Source organism: Gopherus evgoodei, chromosome 7, assembly GCF_007399415.2.
Source record: "Gopherus evgoodei ecotype Sinaloan lineage chromosome 7, rGopEvg1_v1.p, whole genome shotgun sequence".
Classification (NCBI taxonomy): domain Eukaryota; kingdom Metazoa; phylum Chordata; order Testudines; family Testudinidae; genus Gopherus; species Gopherus evgoodei.
Window position 1 is genome coordinate 111,822,934 of NC_044328.1, and position 26,499 is coordinate 111,849,432.

Here is a 26,499-nt window from a genome sequence, read left to right on the forward strand (position 1 = left end):
GCAGAAACAGATTTGAGACTATTGAAATAAAACAAGTTACACTGCAGGTAACTAAATACAGGGAACCTTGCAAAATTATCATGTGCCTAACCGCCCAATCTACTTTTCCCTACTCCCAGGGTGAAACTAATATCTGCTTACTAAACTAAGTAGCCTTAGGATGGATCTTCAAACTTTAGTCAAGCAGGGTGGGTGAGGGAGGTGTATTTTACCTTGTCCACCCAGATACCACCACTCCGGGTTGAGAAAATACAGTTCCCATATCAACTGATGAGATCCTACACGTATAAGGAAGAGGTGCTGAGTAGCTATTGGTAGTACCCAGTATGTTAAACAAGTCTGATTTTTTTAAATGGGTCCAAGATGTGCTCTGGTATTGTCAGCAACAGTGTTGCAAGAAATGAAATGCAGACTAATACAGGCCAGTTTTAAAAGATTAAACCTATTCAGGGGTGAAAGTAATAAATTTTTACCAGTATGGGGCCGGCTCCAGCCCCTGGAAGGGGTCAGCCTCCCCCAGCGAGCCCATCCACACTGCCTGGCCCCTGCCACTCAGGGCTCCAGCGGCGATTTAAAAGGGTCTGGGGCTCTGGCCGCTGCCACAGCAGCCTCGGGCTCTTTTAAATCGTTGGCCCTGGAGCAGCTGCCACCCCCATCGGTGGCCCTGACAGTAGGGTCCCCACCGGCAGGGCCACCGACATGGAAGGGGCAGTAACATGAAAGCACCGCCACCGCAGCACTTTAATGTGGGCTGTATACAGGCCAGTACCAGCCCACTTTCACTCCGGAATCTGTTCCCTGAAGTCTCCTACATAAAACTAAAAGATTGAGCTATATCTAGATTTCACCAATCAGTTTTCACCAAACTTGTATCAACACCCATGTCCTGCTGAATGTTGCTGCATGACAAATAACCCACAAGCAGTAATTTATCTTGGTTTCAATGTGCTGTGAAGTGAAAGCATCATTCAGTTTGACTAGTCAGGACAAGAGAGGAAAGGGGGAATAAGTGTGAAGCTGCACATCTTAATTTAAAGCGTTTGATATGCCTCCCAAAAAAAATGATTGTAATGGCACTACATTAAAGTTCCCCTGTTACTGCACACTTAACGTTGGCCCGTCAGATCCTATTGGACTCTAGACCAACATTTAAAAGCATTTTCCAGCTATTGCACACACAGACCCCAAAATAAACATGTTATTTTATTTCTTTACAAATTTTCAGTATAGAGTAGTGCATGCAAGTTTATTAACAAATGTCAATGCTAGTTATTTGACAATAAGATGTCTTCATTCTGCTTTATAATGTCATCTCCACAGCAGTCCACATACAGATACAAGGTTTTCACTTTGGAGATCACCTTTCCTGTTAAGAGTTCTAGACTATCACATTAACATCGATTGAGCTCATGAGGTACACTAGCATCTTATCTGCTTGTAAAAATACATTGTTACATGTACGATACATATACTTTAGTGTATTAGACTGCACAAACAATGCAGGATATTTGCAACAAAGGAACACACTTTCTCCCCTCACCTCCCAATGTAAAAAGCTGAAGCCACTGAACCATTTTTTACTCTTGAGAGCAAAATAAATTTTGGATTGCGGCCGAGGAGCCAGTTCTGGTTTGGTACAGGAAACAGTTTTGCCTTAAATGAATAACTGCTAAATTGTTATGCTTTTAAAATGTAAACAGTTCCATGCTTTGACTAATCTCAGAGCTACAGAGACATGCATCTCACCTGCCTTAATTAATCTGGTGCTAGCACCCCTTGTAGTGCATTTTTCAAGAGGTGCCATGATACACCTCCCCACAACCTGAGGTTCCTGATATTTCTGCAAGACCATTAGTCCCGGTGGATTTTACCCAGTGGACAGCACAGGTAAAGGGCTCAATGAGCTCTGATTAGGGAGAGTCTTATGGTATTAATATTCAAGGATCTTCTTTTAAATAATACAACCAGTAAATGCTTAGTTTGCAGCAGCATGCTCTGGGTGCTACTAGCCATTTAAAAAGGAAACACGGGACCTTCCACGTGTGACTGCTTTAAATCACAATTGATTTATCTAATCAGTTACTACTTAAAGTCACTAAAGGAAATTTTATATATGGGAAGGTATGCATTACGCCCTGTGCTTTTACTCAGAATGAAACAAAGCTTAAAGAGCCTACTTTTGACTTTCAGGCAGTAATGTTACTTATGCCTCTTGAGATTTTAAAAAATGGCATAAGTAACTTATTTAGGCAAAACTACAAAGATTGTTCTGTCATATAAGAGTTTGCATTTTCATATTCACTGATCAATAAAATTTGCATGCTAGTGCTAGCATGGTCTGTTTTAACCATTTGCTCTATTTTATCTAAAATTACACACAGAGATAGGCCAAAACTTTCAAACATGGGTGCCTAAAGCTAAGCACCTAAAACTAGATTTAGAAAACAAGAAGGGCTTGATTTTTCAGAGATGCAGGCACATTGAAGCAAATTCTGGTACCCAAATCAAGATTTAGGTGACCAACTTTGAGCACTCACACTTCAAAAGCGATGGCCTTCATTCATGTGGATCCTAGAAAAGGCTCATACTTGGAGCTTAAAACACATCCAACCTTTGATTACATCAATGAATCAAACTTTATGTAAGGCAGAGTCACGATCTTTTAAAGGAAGTGCATCAAGTAGTAAACTGAGCTGCTGAAGGGCATTATACAGACACAAACTTTGTCCTTCAACTTTTTTACAAAATTCCAGTTTAGTGGCTTTTCAGCTTTTCCATTGCAAACAAAATTTCTATTCCCTAAGTGCTATGTAAACAGGGTTCCAGTCTCACAAATAACACACACATGATCATTCTGTCACCCAGAGTTTACAAAGGAATGTGCAGGTTCCAAAAAAAGAATTAGAAATTGGATGGTGTTCCCTAATATTTGATTTTGCAGTGGTACTGCCACTTCCTTCCTGGAAAGAGGGAGTTAAGATGTTTATTTTTATAAAAACAATTCACCTCTGAACACAGCTCAGACCCCTCTACTTTTATTCTGCAATTTATGGCCAGTACAATGGCAGCAGCTTTAAAAAAAAAAGTATGGGGAAATGAAATGGCAGCATGCAAGGCTTTTTAATTAAAAAAAATTCCCAAACACCACCTATGAGATCACAGTTATCAAATTTGTTTTTAAATCCCTAAAAATCCCTTTACATATTTGCATTGCACAAATTGCCCTGTAGCTTTTATATTCTGCAGCTCAAAGAATCATAGCAGCCTGCTTTTTAACAGTACTTTCTCGGAGCACTGTAAGGCAGTTGAACTAGCCTATAACAACTTGCACTATGTCATTTTCATGGGAAACATCTGATGCACAAAAATTTTAGAAAAGAATCTTGGTCACTTATTAATGGAAGTCCAGTTTTAAAGGCTGACCTTTACTATTGCGACAAAACTAAAGGAAGAAGGAAAGATGGCAGACTGATGTCTGCATCATCGCAGATATTTTTGAATCATCTATTTCCCTATTAGCACTTTCCCATTTTGCCCAGAAATAAGCATGTGATGATAATCAACAATTTAAAAAATGTTGCTGTGACAAAGTTCATATTATTAAACATCTTTGAGAATAATATCATAGTATTAGAATAATCAGTTTTGTTCTCCAAATCCGAATAGTAGTGGAAACACCTAAATGAAAGTGCATTGCACAAAATCCAAGATTCTTCTCATCATGTCCTCTTGTAACCTGTGCTCCTTATTTTTAAATGTAATCTGCTCCATTCTCCAGCATTAACAGTGGACTATAAAGTAATTTTTACGTGGACATATTGCTTCAGCACTTGGATTTCTCTTTCTGCTTTGCTAATGTGCGCTTAAGTTCCTTTAAGTTCTCTGTCAGTACCTCCACCTCATCCATCCGTCCGCTATGTTTGGCATCAAAAATATAAGCCTTGATATTATCAATCTGTTGGAGAAGGAGTTCTTCTTCTATAACGTCCTCTCCTGAGATTTCATTATCATCAACTTCAAACGGATTGGTAGAAGACAACCCTTCAGATTGATTACCAGAATTCTGATCATTCACAGACTTTTGAAATGAATTTCCATTATCTTCAAAGGGATTTGGAGCACCAACAGTTGCCCCATTTGTTTGCTGATCTTCCTCATCATCTTCAAATGGATTATATTCTTTTTTATCACTGTGCCGGGCTTTGGCAGGCAAAGAATCCACCTGAGAACTGTCTCCAGCCAATGTATTAGCAGGGTCGTCTTCTACTGGACTAGTATCTGCCTCATCTTCGAAAGGGTTTAGCAACATTGTCTGATTTTGGTCTGTCTCCCTGATGTACTGTGGGGCTTCTCTGGGTTTGATTGGGAAGACTGAATTCTCTTTAGTTACCTGTTTCTGGACAGCATCTGGAGATGGCGTTTTAGAACTTGGGCTGCTTTTGATCTGAGTGGTATCTAAATCCAAAGACTGCGCTATCTGGTTTAGGTTTTCTTTTCCAGATTCATGCTGGTGCTGCTTCACTTCTCTGAAGTCTAGAGAACGTGTCCTTGAGTGTTGAGACACTGCTTTGTGTTGCTCCCTTTCCCATTCCTTCTCACGAAGGACCTGAAGCTGCTCCCTCTGCATCTCTTCCTCCTCAGCCTGCCTTTTAGAAAGCTCAATAGCTTTCAGAGTCTGCTGCTGATCATATTCATCTTGAAGCTGTCGCAGGTTCTCTTGCAACATACGGACCTCATCTAACCGATTAGCTGCCTTTGCTTGCTTAATAAAGGATGTAATATTGTCAATCTGCTGAAGAAGTGGGTCAGCTATTTCCCTTTGGCGAGGTAAGCTGGATGTAGGTAACCAACCTTCAGATTTCTTTACTGAGACTCTTTTTGGATAAGGAACCTCACCATTGGGTGCAGCCGTGGATCGGGAAACCAAATCTTTCTGCTTTTCCTCCTGTCTTCTTTGCGTTTCAAGTGTTGCCTAGCAGAGACAAGATTTAAAAAGAGACCCATTAGCTTAAACTCCCATTTTTGCCTGAAATTTTGTACCTATATGGTTCCACACCTGAGATTATTATAACTGAAAAGAGTCACTTTTTTGCTTATTTGGTGCAGTTGTCAGCATTTGTATCAGGTCAGTTTTCCCCTTTACTGAAAAAGCTCAAACATCAAGCAGCAAGAAATCCGATTTAAAAAAATTCAGTTGCACTATTCGAAGGTTGTTCCGTCAGAAATGAAATATTTGTTTAAAGTAATTTTTAGAAGTTGACAGTGTCCATTTCAGAACAGGACGATATGCACAAGTCTCTCAAAAGGAGGATTACTGCACTATTTTGTTTTGTGACTCAGATTATTTAGATTATAGGAGCAACATAACAGATTTTTTACCCATTTCTACTACAACAGGAGGAATATACAGGGCTCAAATAAGATATTACATGTGAGTGCTTGTCTTGGGTTCACCTTGTGTTCTGCGTTGATCAAACAAGACAAGACTCAGAGTCCCAATTTAAAATCTACACATATCAATTTCCACCCAAAAACTAAGATCCGGTTGCTACAAATCTTCTGTACTGTAGTTATGCCTGGGGCAGTATTTTTATTATGCAGAATACACTATTCCTCAAACAGTAATAGCCTGTTAGTAGAGGGGGTTAAAATACCTCTTACCATCCTTAAAAACAACCCATAGTTCAGTTATATGAGGTATTTGCAATGAGTTCAGAAGGCCAATTACATGGAGATACTTCTGAATCATACAACCATGTGCCCACCCAAACTCACAGCATGAGCACATCCCAGAGAGAAGCAATCATCACACTTCAGAAGATGCCTGAGTTCCTAACAATAACTGGATGGTTTTTTCCTTGAGTTTATTAGTAGTTTCACAAATCCCACCAGAGCTGCCTACATAAACCCTCTCCTGCACTACACTAGTAGTAGTGTTCTATATCAAGTATACAACTGTCATCCTCTTCACTGAAGCATGTGCGCTTACTGAAAAATGTGCCTGATGAGACTGTGCAAAGAGCAATCCTAACTTGATCTGGGTATTAAACTGACCAAGCCTATCTCTAACAGACACTCTTGTAATGGAATATCACATAGTATTAATTTAAAGGGGTCGTAAATATAATGAAACCTACAGAAATCTTATAACAATATACATTAAATCTTAGAACAGAGGGGAAATGTGTCCTCCCTCAGGGAAATGCACTAATTGAAGAAAAGGATTCTCATTCCTTCCTCTACTCCTACCCCAAGACATACCCAGCCCAGCCCCCTCTTTGCTAATGACTCCTTTCTCCTCACAAGACATGCCCTGTCTCCCTCCAGGGAATACCACAACCTCATTCCACAGGGCCAATTCCTGACAGGCTAAATGAGACACAAAGTTCAGTGCTGCAAACAGTTATGTACACGGAGGCACAATGGAGTACTAAATGAGTAACTACATACACGTGAGTGACACCCTAACACAGCTAAAGCTAAATCCACATCTTCACCTGTCTTTCCATGTGCAGTTTTCTATCAATCTCTTGTTTTCTTTTCTCTTTCAGTTCTTCATACTTGTCTTTGGTTGGCAGGGACATCAGACCCAACAATTTTTCCTAGAGAAGAGTATAAATAGTAAAATAACACTGCTAACAAACTGCAGGTTTTTAGCTTACTCAAAAACAGAAACTCAGTTAAAACAGTAAGGTGATCTAGTGCCTTAGTGAGATCCAGCTTCTCAACTAGCACAAACCAATGTTCAACAGAAAAAAAAGTTTCCCTGCAGCAACTTAATGCTCAGGAAAATAATGAAAGCACATCTATTCTGAAATAATCGGTCTGTGGAGCACACATTTTAGTCTAATATCTCCTCAGAATTAATGAAAAAGTCTGAAAAGTTTAACTTAACTAATTTTTTTATTTTGTTTCTATAGATTGATACTTAAAATATTAATAAGCAAAAATCGGTGAAACTAGATGCGCAGAATATGCTGTCATTTCAAGAAGAGCATTTAAACACATTGCACAAGCGTCCAGTACTAGGTCTCCAATACAAGTTATCTTCATGCCAAGGGAAAGCCTTAAAAGGCTCATCAGGTCAGACTGCAGGATATTCACCATTTAATAGCTGAAAAGTTATTCTTCTCCAATAAGTATTTGAGTCTAGTCATGGTTCCAATTTTTGCTTTGAAGAGAACACAGCAGAAGATTCACATATGTACAGCTCAGGCTTTGTTTACCTGTACAAAAAGGGTAGCTGAGTATCTAATCATTCTCTGAAGTTGTAGAGTTTTGGGATGAGGTTGAGGCTCTTCATTCAAGCCTAGAGTCAAAATCTTCTTACTGAATTAGAATACGCATACAGTGAATTAGTACAAAAATCAGGGCCCAGAGTAAGAAAAATTCAAAACAAGATCCAGGTGTCAGAGAGAAACACTGTCAACCTACATTCAGATAGAAGCATGATTTTTGTAATATATTACGACTAGGGCTGTCAAGCAGTTAAAAAAAAATTATCACATTGTTAAACAATAATATATTAGCATTTATTTAAATATTTTAGGATGTTTTCCACTTTTTCAAATTTCACAGTACTCATTTATTTTTTATTACAAATATTTGTGCTATAAAAAAGGAAATAGTATTTTTAAATTTACCTCAGACAAGAACTGCAATAGAATTTCTTTATCATGAACGTTTTCAGAGTGGGAGCCGTGTTAGTCTGTATCAGCAAAAAGAACAGGAGTACTTGTGACATCTTAAGAGACTAACATTTATTTGAGCATAAGCTTTCGTGGGCTAAAACCCATTTCATCAGATGCATGCAGTGGAAAATACAGTTACAGTTAGTATGGCAACACCCATTTTTTCATGTCCTCTCTGTATATATATCTTCCTATTGTATTTTTCACTGCATGCATCCGATGAAGTGGGTTTTAGCCCACGAAAGCTTATGCTCAAATAAATTTGTTAGTCTCTAATGTGCCACAAGTACTCCTCATTCTTTTTATCATGAAAGTTGAATTTACAAATGTAGAATTATGTACAAAAAACCCACAACTGTATTTAAAAATAAAACAATGTAAAACTTTAGAGCCTACAAGTCCACTCAGTCCTACTTCTTGTTCAGTCCCTCAGACAAACAAGTTTGTTTACATTTGCAGGAGATAATGCTGCTCACTTCTTGTTTACAATGTCACCTGAAAGTGAGAACAGGTGTTCACATGGCACTGTTGTAGCCAGCGTTGCAAGATATTTACATGCCAGATGTGCTAAAGATTCATAAGTCCTTTCATGCTTCAACCACCATTCTAGAAGACATGCATCCATGCTGAGGGGTTCTGCTCGTAATGATCCAAAGCAGCGCAGCCCAACGCATGTTCACTTTCATCATCTGAGTCAGATGCCACCAGCAGAAAGTTGATTTTCTTTTTTGATGGTTCGGGTTCTGTAGATTCCACATCAGAGTGTTTCTCTTTTAAGACTTCTGAAAGCATGCGCCACACCTCGTCCCTCTCAGGTTTTGGAAGGCACTTCAGATTCTTAAACCCTGGGTCAAGTGCTAATGCGATCTTTAGAAATCTCACATTGGTACCTTCTTTGCGTTTTGTCAAATCTGCAGTGAAAGTGTTCTTAAAATGAACAACATGCTGGGTCATCATCAGAGACTGCTATAACATGAAATAAATGGCAGAATGCAGGTAAAGCAGAAGGAGACATACTATTCTTCCCCAAGGAGTTCAGTCACAAATTTAATTAATACATGATTTTTTTAACGAGCATCATCAGCATGGAAGCATGTCCTCTGGAATGGTGGCTGAAGCACAAAGGGGCATATGAATGTTTAGCATATCTGGCAATGCCAGCTACAAAAGTGCCACACAAACGCATGTTCTCACTTTCAGGTGACGGTTATACAAAGCCAGCAGCATTATCTCCAGTAAATGTAAACCAACTTGTTTGTCTTAGTGATCGCCTGAACAAGAAGTAGGACTGAGTGGACTTGCAGGCTCTAAAGTTTTACATTGTTTTGAGTGCAGTTATGTAACAACAACAAAATCTACATTTGTAAGTTGCACTTTCATGGTAAAGAGATTGTATCATGATATTGTATGAGGTGAATTGAAAAATACTATTTCTTTTATTTTTACAGTGTAAATATTTGTAATAAAAATAATATTAAGTGAGCACTGTACACTTTGTATTCCGTGTTGTAATTGAAATCAATATATTTGAAAACGTAGAAAACCATCCACAAATATTTAATACATTTCAATTGGTATTCTAATGTTTAAAGTGAGATTAAAATTGCTATTACTTTTTTTAAAATCATGATTAATTTTTTTTAGTTAATGGTGTGAGTTAACTGCGATTGATCGACAGCCCTAATTACTAATACCTAAGATTCCTGAAAAATATTGTTCAATTTGCTTAATTCATGCATTTGGCAGCACTTTATGTATAGTCACTTTCATTATAGTTAATTTCCCATGTGAGTGGATCTCATACAGTAAGAGGGGAAACAAATATTCTTACAAATTAGCAAGTGAGCCTGTAAAACTACAAAATATTGACAGAGAGGACAGGAATATTATCTATTTAAACTTGTTTTTGAAAGTTGAGAATGAAGTTGACTGTATCCTTTTCTGCAGACAGCGGTGCTGCGCACATAGCAGATTCATGACCTAGCATGACTGCTTTTTTGGTTTGTTTTCTCATATTCTCACTCACACTCTATTAGAAGAGGTGATTTTTCGTTTTTCTATGTTTGATTAAATTAAGTACAGTACATTTCAATTTCAGACAATGTCTGTCTAGTTTAGCCCATCCACTAAATAGTTACAGAAATCTCTCTCTCAACTGTTTGTTCCTTACCTTAAAGCATCTATTAACTCATACACTTTCTGTACCTCCACCCTCAGGTCATTAGCATGTTCAAGATTGTAGGTTGTCTCCCCAGCACTAAGAAAGAAAGAAAACATATCCTCATTTACACTAAGTTATGTCCTGCCAGAAATCTATGCAATAGTAAAAATTAACAGGAGGCCTTTTAATATTTCTTATCTCTTCTGTCAGATAAAAGGTCTACTGCAGCCAATAAGATTTCAGGATGAATGTTATATGTTAAACTCATAAGTGAAAACAAATTTCTTATTTGCAAAAGGGAAGACGATGGTTAATTTGTGAATGCTAACGTTTCACAAAAGTTTACTATATGATTTTATGAACTCATCTACAGTACCTATATTTTAATACAGCAGTTCTTCTGCCTGTATCTTTGTGCGTAATGTCTTGTGAATTTAGCATGTGTGTGTGCGCGTGCACGTACAGTTAATGGCATATTTGTTTATTTTGTTAAACTGAAGTAACACAGTGATACCAAAGCTATCCTCTCCTTGAGTTGGTCAGAAATCAGGACAATTATCAATCAGCATGAAGAAACGATAAACATAAATTGACCATAGTTTCCTAGCATCTTGCTTTTTATATTTATTGAACAAAATATAATCAGTAAGGATTTGTAAGAATGAAGGGTCCCGCCACCCATTTTCATATCATGCACATTCTCTCTCCTGCCCCACCCCCCAAAAAATGACTACACAATTCTGAATTAATTTTATATCAGATGATCCAACATAACACAAATCTCATAAACGTTTCAAACAGCATCTAAAAAACCAACCAGAATCAAGGAATGGATGAGTCTGTTAATTCTGAGATATGCTTTGGTAATTTAGGACATTTACATTTAGCTTCAGCAATTGAGCTGTGTACTTAACATTTTGCTGTAATGAAATCTCAAACAACATACTACCCATTTTCTTCCCTGTAGACCTTGTATTAAAAAAGCACATAGCTTTTTAAAAAGATGCATGCAAATGCTAACATGCCTTTTTTAATAATTCGATCTCAAAATAACTGTCATTGCAACACATCTGACATTTCATTTAGTGATGGACATAGTACTACAGACTGTACTGTGGTATCATATTGCACTTCACTAATCCACCCCCCTAAAAAATTTAGTCTTCCACCAATTTTCTGTTCAGATGTAATAGCAAACTGTGGTAGTGAGATCTCATTACTGAAACTCATTTTTTTAAATTAGACTTAAATGTTTAGTTTGTATATTAGTATAAATAATTAAATTTGTATCACTCTGTTTGGAAAGTGCCTACAATATTTTGGGTGCTATTGCCACATAATAATAAAGCATAACTCTACTTACCACAATAAACAAACTGAGCACACAGTGATGTGGTAGCCTTGAATGTCAGAGTTTGTGAATTTATTCGCTAATTTGCAAAAATTCTAGGATCCGAAATGGGTCTCCCAGTCATTAGCCCAAGTTAGTGAGGTCTGATTAAATGTAAAGTATAGCATATGTGCCACCAGAGAATACAAATATAGCCTTGTGAGGAATCTACGCATGACAACAGATACACAAAATAAGTCAATCTGAATGAGAGAATATGTCCCAAGAGGAGCTCCTGGAAGTGCCTATTAGTATGACAAATTAATTCATTTCGCTTTTGGAATTTTATAGTAGTAAGTAGGGAGAGGGTTATTATAATCATCAGACTTTGTAGTTCTATACAGCCTTCCCTCTGAGGATCCCAATGCTCTTCACAAAGATAAAGACAACAGAGTCAAAAAGATGACTTCCTGTGTAGCAGCACTGTATCTGGGGGCAAAACCATGAAATGCTCACCCAGTTATCTGCACTAACAATCCTCCAAAATCTTCAGAGCAGCTCAAGATAACATACTAGATCAGATAACGTGAGTTCAAATCATTGAAGGGGGAACCCTACTTAATACTCCACTTTGCCCCTTCATTGGAATAGTCTCCCTGAATCCATTTGTAATGCAGCTTCCTTCTCCTCCTTCAGAACCCAACTTAAAACGTTTGTTTTTGGCTCAATTTCCAGTGCTGACCCAATGCTTTGTAAATAAAAAATGCACTGTCATTCCCTGAACCCTTTTTTACTCAATTAAATAACTCAGGTCCTAATACTGACCATACACTGTGTAGACCTCCTCTTACACAGTAGCGAATCTCTTCCTTTGCTACAGCTAGCCTAGAGTCAAAGCCCTTTGGGACAGAGTCTATTGTACTTGTCTGTAAAGTATTATGCAGACTTCTCAGATGAAATTCTGATCACTGACTTAAATAGGGCCAGAATTTTACTTATACTGCATAATTAACATTCACCGATTCAAACCCTCTACCTAACACCCTCCCCTCATTTCCACAAACATGTTACAGTTTAAAACATGTATCTCTTCAGGCCACCTAGATGAGATATTTATATTTAGCTTCAGACATTTCAGACTGTCATCTGAAATCTTACCAGAATTGAGCCAAAGATGAAACCTGTCAGCTCTAAGATATGCTTTAATAATTTAGGACATTCACATTTACCAGTTTAGCTTCAGCCACTGAGCTGTCTCTAATATATGGCTATAACGAAATCTCTGTGTCTAATGTTTGGCTGTCCTCAAATCTAAATAGAGAACAGGTTGCCAGTTTTAATTACTGTAGACTTTGTATTAAAAACAACTTTTTACGGGGAAAAACACACGCAAGAAAAATCACACAGGCTTACTTTAATGATTCTGCCATCTTTATGTATTCCGGAGCCTTCTGGTCAACCTTCTCCATGCAAAGTCGGAGTTTCTTGTTTAATCAATCAATAAAAATCAAGAGATTACAATGCAGTTCTCCTATATTAGTTATACACAAACTCTCCTCACACAAAAAAACCAGACATTTGAACAGCATAAACTTTTCATGTGCACACGCATGTAAGAGTTTAGTGCTGATGAATGCTGTCAAATTGATTACCTAGGACAATGAGGTCCTCTATTTATCCACACAAGAAATTCAGCATGTGCAGTAGCACAGCAAGTTCCCCTACACTGCCCCACTACTGAACCAAGTTCAGAGACCATTTCTAGGGCTGAGGGGGTATATCTGTTGTCAAGACTTCTTCAATCCTTGGCCTCTCTACTGAGATTGCTGACAAGAGGACCAATTAGTGCTAACATGTGATACTGACATCTAGTTCAGTTCCCCGTGGCTAAAACCCATCAATCCATTTCACAGACACTACCAAAGAGCCATCAGATTATGACTTTCAGTCACTATTGGCTTGGATTGTGTTTGAACCCATAACCTCGAAGTGAAAGTCTCCAGTTATATATAGCCTATTACTAATTTCCTGAGACATCCTGTCCAACTGCCCTCCAGCCCCCATACAAGAAACAGTTAAAAGCAAACAGCATAGATTGTGTACACTCCATTAATGTAGTGCAGACACATAAATATGCACATACACACTTCTTTTAAAATGCATTTTATGAGCAACCCAGCTGCGGAAAAGCAGAATTTGGGAGTCACCTCAGAACTATTGTCTCCAGATGACTAGAGATAAAACAGGTCACAAAGTGAGATGCTTCTTCATCAGGCTAGGGAGAAGGAACCAATTATTATACAGCCCTACATACATTTATATCCCAGCTAGTGGACAGACACCACCATCCTGTATTCCATTTTCCTGGAGTGGTGAACAATGAATGGTCCACAGATAAGGGAAGTCAGATGAGGGAGATAAGGCGGGGACCAAGTGTGAGTGTTGCCTACATATAGTTCCATGCCATCCTCCACACCCACCCTGAACAAGTAACAGGTTTTATTTTACCTCATAGAGTTTCACAATATCCGGTGTGTATTCACTCTCATCAATCTGTTGCTCTCTTTTGAGAAGGGTGTCTTTACAGTGCCTACAGCAGCGGATTCTGTCATCGTCCTTCTCATCCAGAACTGAGCTCACGCTGCTTACACTGCTAATGCTGCCACGACGGGAGCCATGGATACTATTAGGTGAGGAGCCTGGACTGGTATGAGAGGTCAGGGCCTCTTTGCTGGCACTGGTGAGTTTGCCTGGAAACCACACACACAAACAAAATGATTCTATAATACCCAGAAGGCCAGAGGTTCTCAAACTGGGGGTCGGGACCCCTCAGGGGGTCACAAGGTTATCTGGGGGGGTCACAAGCTGCCAGCCTCCACCCCATGCCCTGCTTCACCTCCAGCATCTAAAATAGTGTTAAATATTAAAAAAAAATGTTTTTAATGTGTAAGGGGGGGTCGCACTCAGAGGCTTGCTGTGTGAAAGGGATTACCAGTACAAGTTTGAGAACCACGGCAGAAGGCAATGAATATTTCCAGTCTCTCTTTGGGACTGGATAGACAGACATGTTCTTTAAATTTCAGAGAGGAAAATACCTTGTTAGGAAAGCAGGAACTAGCTATTGGGATGTCCTACACCCCTTTGTAAGCAAGCAATTTATTAGATTAGCAAGCAGCTAATCAGATAGATGAGGACCTTATGTTGTAAGACTCGCATATACAATTAACAATTACCAAGATTATTTTTATATTAATAATTAGCCAGCATTATGGGGCATCACAGTTCCTCTCTGGAACTATATGACATGTGCCTGAAGACACAGAGGAGAATAAATTAAAATGACTGTATGATCAAGACCAATGTTAATCAAGTAATTTTGTGAACTAATCCACATTTAATTCATAAAAGGGAGGATAGTATTTTTCCTCACAGTAGGGCTAGTGAGTTCATTACAGACTTGATAGCTGACCACTTCATAGCACTATCCATCTGTCTTCTTCCCACTGCTCTCTTAAATAGTCATTAGTGCTAGCAGAGCAGCGTATAAGGGCTGCAGCAACAATTTGTCTTGGTTAGTCAAAGCTACCAGGTGCTACGGCTGCTAGGAGAAGGCATGGTGTAGCTGTCAGAGCACATTGCTAGGAACCAAGAGATCTGAATTCTAGTTCTGTTTACCTGGGTCTAATACTTATCTAGCCTGCAGTAAGGCTGAATTCATTAATGTTTATAAAGCACTCTGAGCTCCTTGGAAAGATGCTACAGAAATGAAAAATACCAACATTAAAAAATTCAACTGCATCACACTGGGAAATCCTGGGAACTGGGTAGACCAACTGGAGAATCATAGACAAGAACCTTTGATGAAAATAGACAGAAGCAGCTCAGATGGAAAAAGCTGAACACCTTCAGTTGATGTTCTCAAAGAGAGGACGACAAGAGTAACTCACATCTGCCCACTGTACTCACTCGCCAACGGAAGGCTGACAAGCTCCATACACTTCTTGCACATGATAGACCCACAAAAGGCGGCAGTGGTGACGTCTGTTCCGAATGCTGAACTTGTTGCCGCAGTCTGGGCAGAATGGTACATCCTGATCATTGACCCAAGGCACAACAGACTTCTCTATAGCTGTTCATGGGGAAACACACAAAAACCACCTCACCTTAGAACCACCATGAAATCCATTTATCAGCTGGTGTGAAACATCAGCAAAGTTAGTTTGATGTAAGCTTGTACCAACCTCTTATTTTAGCTGACTCTGTATTTGTTCTGTCAAATGATGTAAGCTGGCAAAGGACACATAGAGGAGTTAATCAGGTCAATTGCATGCCTCTCATAAGATAATATTTACAGGCCTCAAGAATGGCATTTTTAACAGCTTGGACCTCTCACCCTTGACAGCATTCTCTTATGTACTAAAAAAGTAATCTGTCCTGTACAGCAATCTTCCTGTACTTTCCCAGAATTTCTACAGCAACGCTAATGTAAACAGCACATGATACAGGTAAGCCAGGTGCCTGACCTGAGCAGCTCACACTAACTTCGATGAATACAACAGATTGCTTACAATACCTTGCATATTTTTTCCTAGAGCACCCATCATCACTGTATCTACAAAAAGATACAAGTAAAGTAGACCTACGAGACAGGGTCCACAATAGAATATAAATAATAAAAGATTTGGTGCAAAAATATGAAGCAGACAGTATGAGGGAGGGGCTTAACACTGCAAAACTAGAAGAAAATAGTAAAGCGATAGTGCCTGGCCCACTCAGAAGTAGAAGTTCTTAGAAGTGTAAGGGGCAACATGGAATAAGGGCATTAACTCAAACTGAAAATGGAGCTCTTAGTACAGGACCAGGCCAAGCACAGGGCACCCAAGAAAATGAGAGCCAAAAAGGAGAATGTATGGGGGATAAAATATTTATGGTTAAACCTTCAACACTTCTGAAACAATTTGGGCATTGCACAATTTGTGCACATTACAGATTCAAACAAGATTTTACATCAAGTCTTCTAAACATTTGCAGGAATAATCAAGTAGTAACAAATTTACCTTCTCTAACCTGATTATTAATTTATTGACTTCAACAACATAATGATCAATCCTAGCTGCTCGGTGTTTCTTGAAATCAGAAAGATGGCTCCTCATGGCACCTGGTCAGAAAAGACAAATTAAGGAAGTCTTCAGATTCAGTCACATGACCTTGTAAATGTCAGTTTAAAGGAAACTTTAATCTCTTTTCACTGTTTGCTACTTAGGTTCAAATGAAAATTTAAAGACTGATTGGAATCCTGTATTTTAACAGCTTTGCTTTGAGTATAATTGTAGATTAAACCTCTGATCTGCAGGCTGGCTTTAGCGATAAACAAAGCACATTATTTCAACCAATAAAATTACAAGCATTATCTTAAGAAAGCAAAAGCAAAAAAAAAAAAACAAAAAAAACCCTCTTGCTATTACTTTCTTGATCCCTCAATTACCAGTCAACAACAGCTTACTAAATGTAAGAGTTACTTCCTTTTTATTTGTTGACTACCACTGGAATTGGGACTAAAGCTGTCAAACGGATATTAAAAATGCAACTGCAATTCCTCTTTCAGATTTCTAATTTCCTTTTTTTCTCTTCGAGTATTTTAAAATCTGACTGCCAAATACATAAAAAAAATCAAAACTGCTTAATCACTTCAAGAAAAGTGCAATTCAACACTGCTCAAGATGCTTCTTCTGGTTCATATTTTATTCTCAGATATATGGAAATCATGAAGTAATGATTTTTTTCCTGCAGCACAATTGATGGAGTAAGAAATCAATGCTGAGGTTACAGTACAAATATTTGTTTATAATATATAACAGCATCTGTCACTTCACCTCCTCATACTAGTGCAAGCCAATAATCACATACGAAACGTAGCTCTCTCTTGCTGCTGATTAGTAAAACACTAAAAGCCTAACTGAACAATACAATACACCACGAAGCTCACCCACTTAGGCTTTGGCAGACCAAAGAGACTGAATTCCAGAGGTGTAGGTCTGCCACCAGTCCTGTGGGATTTCATCCCAGGACCCAACAGCAAAAATGCCCCTGAAAACTGTAACCATAACAACAGGATACAGGGTATATTAGAAGTAGACAGAGATACACAAAAGACACCCTTGAACTTTAAAGAAGTCTTGATATGGACCTAAACTTTGCCAAGCAGGCCTGTCTCTAACAACGCACCCCCTACCCCCACCCCCACCTCAAAACCCAAGCAATACAGAAATATTGAGAAAATCAGAACATGAATCCATACTTAAGTGACGCAGGGATATAAAAAGAACAGAAGTAGTTGTGGCACCTTAGAGACTAACAAATTTATTTCAGCATGAGCTTTCATGAGCTACAGCTCACTTCTTCGAATGCATAGAATGGAACACACAGACAGGAGATATTTATACATACAGAGAACGTGAAACGGTGGAAGTATGCATACCAACAGGAAGAGTCTAATCAATTGAGATGAGCTATCATCAGCAGGAGAAAAAAAACTTTTGAAGTGATAATTGAGATGACCCACAGAAGGTGTGAGGAGAACTTAACATAGGGATATAGATTCAATTAGTGTAATGACCCAACCATTCCCAGTGTCTGTTTAAGCCTAACTTAATTGTATCTAATTTGCATATTAATTCGAGTTCAGCAGTCTCTCTTTGGAGTCTGTTTTTGAAGTTTTTTTGTTGCAAAATTGCAATCTTCAAGTCTGTCACTGAGTGGTTAGAGAGACTGAAGTGTTCTCCTACTGGTTTTTGAATGTTATGATTCCTGATGTCAGATTTGTGTCCATCTATTCTTTTGCACAGAGACTGACCAGTCTGGCCAATGTACATGGCAGAGGGGCACTGCTGGCACATGGACATAAAGTAACACATCTATTTTCTAAAATGTTACCCAAGAGCCCGTGTGTAGATACAAGGCATCAGCTCTCTACAGTGGACCAAATTCTATGTAGACTTACAATCTGTGCAACTCCACAGAAATCAATTGGATTGTACTGAGTGTAAATTAACAGAAAATCTGTTCTACTACACATGGGTCTCCTGTTTTCTTACCCAGTTCTTGGGGCTCCCACATGTACGGATCTACTCCACCATAGCTGAAGGACTCGTATCGCTCCTGAGCCCCAGTATCAGTTCGGTCATCTCCTTCTCGTTTCAATAGCTTCTTCTTTGCTTTTTTGGCCTTTTGGACTAGATCTGAAAAACAGATCAAATAATAAGCAGTCAGTCCCTGAACACTTGTCATTTGAAGCCACTATAAACTTCATCTGCTCATTTAGCATAATCCAATTTCCTTTAAAACAATATTTTTCCTCCTTCATAAAAATAAGCTGGCCTGGTGTCTAGAACCAAAAAAGCATCCCCATACATATGTCAGACAGTGGTGAGGCTGGACATAAGGAGATGTTTAGCATTCCATCTCCTGTTGACAAACTGGAGTTACAGGTGCTCAGCACCAGCGTTTTATGCCAGAAAATTATGCGAAGAAATTAATCTAAAATAGTGAACTGTTGACTGATGCATCATTGCAGGGGTCCAATCCTGCAGGGTGCTGCACACCTTGCAAGTGCTGAGCACCTCTCAATTCCCAGTAATTTCTCTGGGAGCTGAGGTTACTCAACACTTCACAGGATTGAGCTCCAAGAAACGGAACCCTGTCCACAGTCAATTTACCAACCCCACCCTAAGGAAAGCCACAAAACAATGATCAGCAAATGCCTTATTATCTTCATTAAGCATTATACAGGACTGTCGCATCTTACGCACATTTAACATGTGTGATTTCAGCTTTACGTGGTCCGCAAAAACAAAAAACAAAAAAAAAAGAGAAAAACAGCAATTTTAATACTGTACCTGTAGTGTGGGCGATTCCGCCCACCATTCAACTCAACGTAATTTTGACTATATGCGGGTTTCGCTTTACGCGCTAGCCGCAGAAGGGAACCCCCGCGTAAGATGAGACTCACCTGTAGTGAACATATTTTAAATATTAATGCATTGTACCAGACTACCTCACATGAGATGAGTATTACTGAGAGAGGGGCATGGTCTAGTGGACCAAACAAAGGACTGGGAGTCTGAAACTCCTGAGTCTTCATCCCTGTTGCCACACTTGCCCCTGAGATATTGGCCAAGGCATTTTAGTATTCTGTTTCAGCTTCCCCCTCTGCAGAGATATGGGAATACTTAGCTACTGACTCATGGGGATGTTATGAGAATTAATCAGCTGAATGCAAAGAGCTCTAAAGTTGAAAAGCACAGTAAGTACTATGATAATACTGGTCAAATTCTCTTACTTGGCTCAACCTGGTGGGAATATTAATGTGCCAGTTAAACCATCTTCCTGATTATCAGCAGCTCACAGGAATACAGTGTACCCTGACAAAGACTTATTTTTCAAGCAATCTGTGAAATTAAAACACTGGACAAAGTACTAGATATGAGAACATTTTAAAAACATAACACAAGTCTGATTCATTTAGCAGCTATCAGAGGGCAGGTAAGCAGCCTGTTCTGAGGAATTTACTTTTCACAAGCACCAGCTCACATCTGCAGTGAATTAGCTGCAGACCCTTCCACGTGTACTGTTTTAAACAGAATAAGTGTCACATTTATCCACCAGTTAACAATAATTATATTTTGCTCTTCTAAAGCACCTTGCTTCCAAGGATCTCAAAGCACTTTATACAGATATTAAGACTCACAACAGCTGTGGGCTGAGGTCACAGGTATGATTACTCCCATTTGACAGATGGTTAAATTGAAGCACAGAGGATTAGTTTCACATAGGCTCACAGAATCAGTTGCAGAGTTAAGAACATAGCCCAGAAGTCCTGACACCCAAGACTTTCCTCTAGAAAAACTGGGGGGCTACTAGGGGTTTATACTGTTTTTATGACAACTCTTGACAGACAGGAGCCAACCTTAACTTTCCAACCACCACCTATGCTGTAGGAGGAATTATAGTCATTAGTCCACCCAATTAAATACAAAAATTACTATGAGCATATTACAGATGTGCATTAGTAGCAATTCTATAATTAAGGTTATGTTGATACTTTAAAATTAGGAGTAAAATCCCTGTTTCATATTTTAATGATGAGACAGTCTCCAGTTTATCACCATTACTGTTCAGAAAACAAAGTGAACTTTTCTATGACATTTTCTGGACAGAATACTTGATAACTATGAAGAGAAAGAGAAAACTAAGAAATTACAGTTTCGAATTTTAGCCCCAAGCATTTTGTTGTTTTGTTTTAGCAGTTTGGTTTTTTGTTTTGTTTGCAGAGCACAGGGAGGAGCTCATTCTAACTGCACAACCACAGCCACTCCAAACTACACACATCTGCACTATCACATCTTAGCGACGGGCCACTTTTGAAATTTAAAAATGATACAAAATAAAGATTATTTCCCTTGATTAAGTCATCCACAATAATTTACGCATCAGCCAGAGCCAACATGTGGCTAATATCAATGTTTATTCTGTTTATAAAGACGTTTGAAACCCTCAGGTGAAAGGCTCTATAATAAGTCCCAAGTTAATAGGGTAACCAGGGCAGTCTTAGACTTGCTGGGGCCTAGGGCCGAAGCCTGAACCCCATCACACAGGGCAGAAGCTTAAGCCTGAGGGCTTCAGCCCTGGGTGGCAAGGCTCAAGTTACAGGTCCCTTGCCTGGGGCTGAAGTTCTTGGGCTTTGACCCCCCTGCCCGGGGTGGTGGGGCTGTCTTTGCCTGCCCCTCCCCCATGGTGCTTGGGTGGACTCAGGCCCTCCTGGGGTTATGTAGTAAATTCTGTTATCATAAAGAGACTGCGGTGCAATGAAGTTTGAGAACCCCTGCCTTAGTGGATCACAGTTCTTTATAGGTCTTTTAAAACAACAGTACACTAGAGGACACTTTTTAAATGCTGGAATCAGGTCAGGAGCACTAAAGTGGTTATTAAATTATTATTTGTATTACCAAAGCCCTAGGAACCATAGTCATGGACCAGGACAACATCACGATAGGTGCTGTACAATCACATTAGCATCTCAGTGTTTGCTACTCTGATACCTTCATAGAGTGACAATCCAAATCTGCACATGCAAACAGTGGGGAGGGAAATCTGTGAAAATTATTTTATTCAAGGAAACAGAGACAAAGGGTTAGACTATGATAATTCAGTGATGTTGGTTCTTGAATGCTTTTTGCTAGCAGATATATTAAACAGTTTCAGTATGATCATAGATGGGCCTGAGTTAGCACCACCAGCAGCTCTTCTACAGCCACTATTTATTTCTTTGTCTGTGAAGGGAGGGAAACTTAGTTTCTCTTTGGCCAGATTTAATCTTCAGGTCATAGGTTTGGTAGCTTCACCACCAGCATAACTGATGTACACCACCCTACAGAAACAGCCTTGATTTACACCAGCTTATGTAAATAGCCTTTGTTACATTTGTTGTATAAAGCCTTTGTTAAAGGCTTTCCAGCCTCTTGTGCTGTGAATTTCCAGTGAAGTCCATGTTTAAAAATATCTATTTACTATTAAGCTAATATCTGACAGTTTCTAAAGAATACTGTAGGATACAAATCTGTCACAAATAATAAATGAAAAGTGAACAGTGACATTATAATGCACTTCAATAGTTGCCATACAGTATTTACTAAAGATAGTACCGTGCAATCACATAATTTTTCTATCATTTGTCATAAAAAGTTTAACACGTATATTAATGTGTCATGGGATCTCACAGGTAAGGCAAAACATTTCTCACAGAGGTCATGTAAGCCATGGAATCTGTGACTTCCCGAGACCTCCATGACTTCAGCGTGTCGGCTGGGAGCTGCGGGTACCCTGGGGACTTTGAGGGTGGGAGAAGAAAAAGTATGGATTCCTCATGACTATCAGAGATAAGGCTCTTTCACACCCACTTCATTTCCCCCCCCACAATAAAAACAAATACAAGTTTAAATTTAGAAAAACATAGTACATTAACACAGGCCCATGTAAAAGCATACATAAATGATCATCTTATCCACCCGCATTTAGGACACTTTTGAACTCAGCAAGAAATCACTTAGAAATATTTCTGACGTGAAGTCTGAATACTACTCCCCCACTTAATATAAAAGCAATTTTGTTGTTTTCTATGTTAGGGTGAGTTTTAATGGATATGGCTTGACATGAATAACTATGACAAGTAGACAGATAAAAACAACATCCTTAAAAATGCAAATTAAAGAAATTTTTGAAAAAGTGAGACATTATATTTTCAATTAAAGAGACACTACTGAGGTAGCAGAACCCAAAAGGCAAGGGTTTAGTTTAAAAACAAAAACCAGTTAGGAAAAACCTAACACGAGTTCTCTTTTTCTTAAACCAGTGAAAAGAATATTGTTGTTTTGGTTTAATATTCCAGTGTGGTGCTTGCAATTCCAATACTACAGCACTGTGCTGGTGCAGGAGAACCCCCAGAGCGAAACGGACCAGTCAACTCTAATTGTCCAAAATAGGTGAATGGCTAAAAGCAAATGAGCAGCTGAAGTGGTGAAAAGTAAATTAGATTTATAAAACTGAATTTTAATAATCTAACATGGTCTAAGAGTAACATAAGCAATGTTTTTAAATAAAAAATACGGTTTGATATACAGCTTTTAATCTCAATGTATCCTTTTGAGCTGCACTGTCAATTATAGTTAAAAATGATAAAAATTCAAAATTAAGGAAAAACAATTAAGCGATTTTCCAGAAACACACTCAAAAGACTGTTTCTGCACATTTTACTCTACACATAAAATGAAAGTATATATGAACAAAAAGCTAAGAACAATCTTTTATCATCACAAAAACGTAAAAGTATGATTATCTAAACAGCACAGAAATCCAGTATAAATATAGTCAAGGCACTCAGCAATTAAGGAGTGTAATAGACAAGTTCAAGGCATCCACATGGTAGTCAGCTGACAAATCCACAGTCTATTTTTGACATTATGCCCAGTGAAGTTACAAGGATAACTGCTAACTGGGTGTGTAAAATTAGGCATCTGAAAATCAAGCCACTTATTTAGGTGCCTAACGTTAGGCAACCAAGGTGGAAAACATTGTTGAAGCTTTCTGTTGGAAACTGTACAGTAATTATCTTCGGCCTAAATCCATTTACACATAAACAAACCCTACTTCTAACTCATTTTAATCAATATTTTAGGGAAGTGAAACTTATAGATGAGACACTTTTAGGAGTCTGTAGTACAACAAACATTTTTCACTGTATGGAATTTTACAGAGCAGAAGTTAAAGCTGCTGTCATGACTCTTACTTCTGAGTTGTCCTTTGACATCTCTGTCCTCACTTGAATGTTCTTCTTCATAGTGAGACTGAAGCTGATAGAAAGACTGCAGATCCTTCAGGCACAGTGGACACAGAAAACCCTCTCTCACTTCCACAGGGTCATCAAATGGAGGAGGGTAGTTTGATGCCATGGTGTTTTGTTCACTCCTGGGAGACTGTTGTCCCCCGAGTCTTAGCAGCAGTAGAACAGCAATATGCTGTTCAGCAACATGATGTCTGATGAAACAACTGAGCTAATGAAGAGAAAGTGCCATCGTCCCTTGTAGCTTGTGCAAAACCGCACTCTGAAAGAGATCCACAGAGCAGTTTTAAACGGGACGAACAGTTTAACTCAGTAACTCTCTCTGATCTTTTAATAATCCAGTTATAGCCTAGAACACTGCTTCACAGAAGACTGAAGGGACTAAATCAGTGGCTCTCAACCTTTCCAGACCACTGTACCCCTTTCAGGACTCTGATTTGTCTTGCATACCCCCAAGTTTCACCTTGCTTAAAAACTACTTGCTTACAAACTCAGACATAAAAATACAAAAGTGTCACAACAGTCATTGTCTATATGAAATTTTAGTTTGTCCTGACTTTGCTAGTGCTCTTTATGTAGCTTACTGTAAAACTAGGCAAATATCTAAATGAGTTGATATACCACCCGGAAGAGCTCTGCATACCCCTAGGGGTACACATACTTCTGGTTGAGAACCATTGAACTAAATCACTACTTCACCTCTTCATATCACACAGAACCCTCAAGTATTCTGTGGCTGGAAAAAGTGGACTCTTCCTTCAGGCAATACTTTGATACAACACACAAGTTTCTCATAAGCTCCTTCACTTGGGAAGAAAACTTCTATGAAGAATGACAAGGAATGCTAAAGGAAATAAAATTACGTGAGCGTGGCCAGAATGCTTGGGATGCTGGAAGCATTCTGGTAAATATTTTTTGCAATATCAAATGTGACAGATGGCAATTTCCTGGATACACCATAACTAATTAAGTTAAATCTTAATTAAGATTTAACTATCTTTGGGATCCATTGTATTAAAAATGCAATTATTTATGTGTTGTGATTGTATAATTGTATGTAAATTTTCTAGGAGAGTGACTAATGTAAAGAACTGTTTGGGACAATTGATGTGAAGTGGGTTTCCTAGGATGTACTTAAGAGGCTGTTCAGCACTGAAATACCCTGAGAAGGGACAGAGACATGGGTCTCCACCCAAAAGAGGTGTCAGCCAGGTGTTTGGAGCCTGAGAGCAGGGTGCTTTTGCTGGATCACAGAGGGGAAATATACCTGCTGTTGCCCTGAACTGTGACACCAAGCCAGACAATGTACTGAACAGCCGAGGAGCACAGTGAAGGATCTTTATTGGGAAAAAGAACAGTTCAGAAAGGTAGGTACATCTAAATGGAAGCCTGGTTGAGGGTCTGCTCCCAGAAAGGAGGCAGATCTGATCCACCATGTATTTGTAGTATAACTTCCTGGCCTGCTTCACTGTGTTCAAGAAAGGGCTAATCTATTATTCTTTATCTGATTTTAACTCCTTCCTACTGGGTAATTTAGTTTCTGTTTATGTCCCCGCCTGCACATTACATTGCTTTGTCCCAGATATTGTTATGCCATTAGTTGGCTCCCAGCTGTTAGAATTTCTTCCTAATGCTCTCATCACCTCCTATCTCGGATAGTCACATCTTGATACATGAGAAAGCTGCTTTAAAACTATTGTCCCACTTGTATAGAACACCTTTCATTCCCAGAACAATGTACGAATCCAAACACCACAACAGGCTTAAAATGCAGCCACCTCTAGGGTGGATCGGTCAAGAGCACAGAGTTGGTGAAAGGACGTGAGGAACGCCACGCCGAGCTGGGTGCGTGATGGGAATTTAAAGTGGCCATGCAGCTACCCAAACTGGAACGGCCGGACCCTCATGAAACGCGCCAGGGATCTCGGCCAGGAACAGGTGACCGGCCTGCGAGACCTGCAGCCCCCGCCCTGGGGAGCGGGTTCAGCCTTGACTCACCGGCACCGGGGCGCTCCCCGCCGCGCATCGGCAACAACGTCAGCACCCCGCGGGGGTTCCCCTCCTACCCCGATGCTCTGGGGCCCGGCAGCCGTTACTCGGCCCCGCCCACTCCCGCGAGCGAGGAGGGCCCCCCACCCTGTGGTACCAAGGGCGCAGGGCAGAGGCGCGCGCCCCAACCGGGCTGCGGACAGGGGCGCAGCCCCGCCTGACAGGGAGCCCAGCCCGGCGGGTGGGAGCTGGGGGGACTCGGAGCCCACCCCGAGGCGGGTCTCACCTCGGCTCCCAGGCGGGGCAGCGGCAGCTGGCGGCTCCCGACTGCGCGGGACTGAAGGAGCCGCGGCCCAGCCGCGCCTGGCTGCGCTAGGGGCTGAGGCCCGGGATCCGGGCAGGGCGAGCGCCGAGCCAGCGAGGAGGGAGTGAGGCGGGTTCATCCGGGACATCGGGGCGGGGTCCGGCCGAGGAGCCGCTGCCGAGCGCCGAGTCATGGATCGAGGAGGAGTAAATGCTGGGAGAGGGGGAGGTTTGCCGCAGACCAGAGCCAGGGCTGGCAGGGGGCGGGTAGGGAGTCCCCTGGGCTGTGAGCAGGGGCAGGCGAAGGGGAGAAGGGGAGCCTTGGAGTTGTGATCCTTGTGAAAGTGGCAATGTCAGACCCCTGTCTCCAGTATTGAGCCTGGGGAAGGGCAGGGGTGGTTGATTTCTGGTTTCCAAGCCTTTAGGGTACACTCCAGTCACGTTTTCATGCTTTTCTCTGCAACCCTGAGGGCTGGGGACGTACTGTTCTTATTTAAATAAGAGCTGAGATTCTCTGGTAATCAATTGTTTTCACAAGCTGGGGATGTCAGAAGAACATTGTATACCTCAAGGCTTGTGATAAAATTGTGAGAGTTGGCAACATAACTCCCAGAGCTGGGGTACTATGCAA

General features: G+C 39.9%; 1 protein-coding gene across 1 annotated transcript; it reads right to left on the reverse strand.

The window, feature by feature from the left end:
* Positions 1–1,184: 1,184 nt before the first annotated feature.
* On the reverse strand, positions 1,185–25,975 carry RBSN (rabenosyn, RAB effector). The gene is given in 13 exon segments (XM_030568543.1): positions 1,185–4,972; positions 6,498–6,602; positions 7,227–7,329; positions 9,862–9,948; positions 12,596–12,666; positions 13,691–13,932; positions 15,149–15,203; positions 15,205–15,311; positions 15,424–15,469; positions 16,240–16,340; positions 18,277–18,420; positions 23,523–23,838; positions 25,852–25,975. Coding segments are annotated over 12 exon segments (2,373 nt in total). The 5' UTR covers positions 23,686–23,838; positions 25,852–25,975; the 3' UTR covers positions 1,185–3,823.
* Positions 25,976–26,499: the final 524 nt, after the last annotated feature.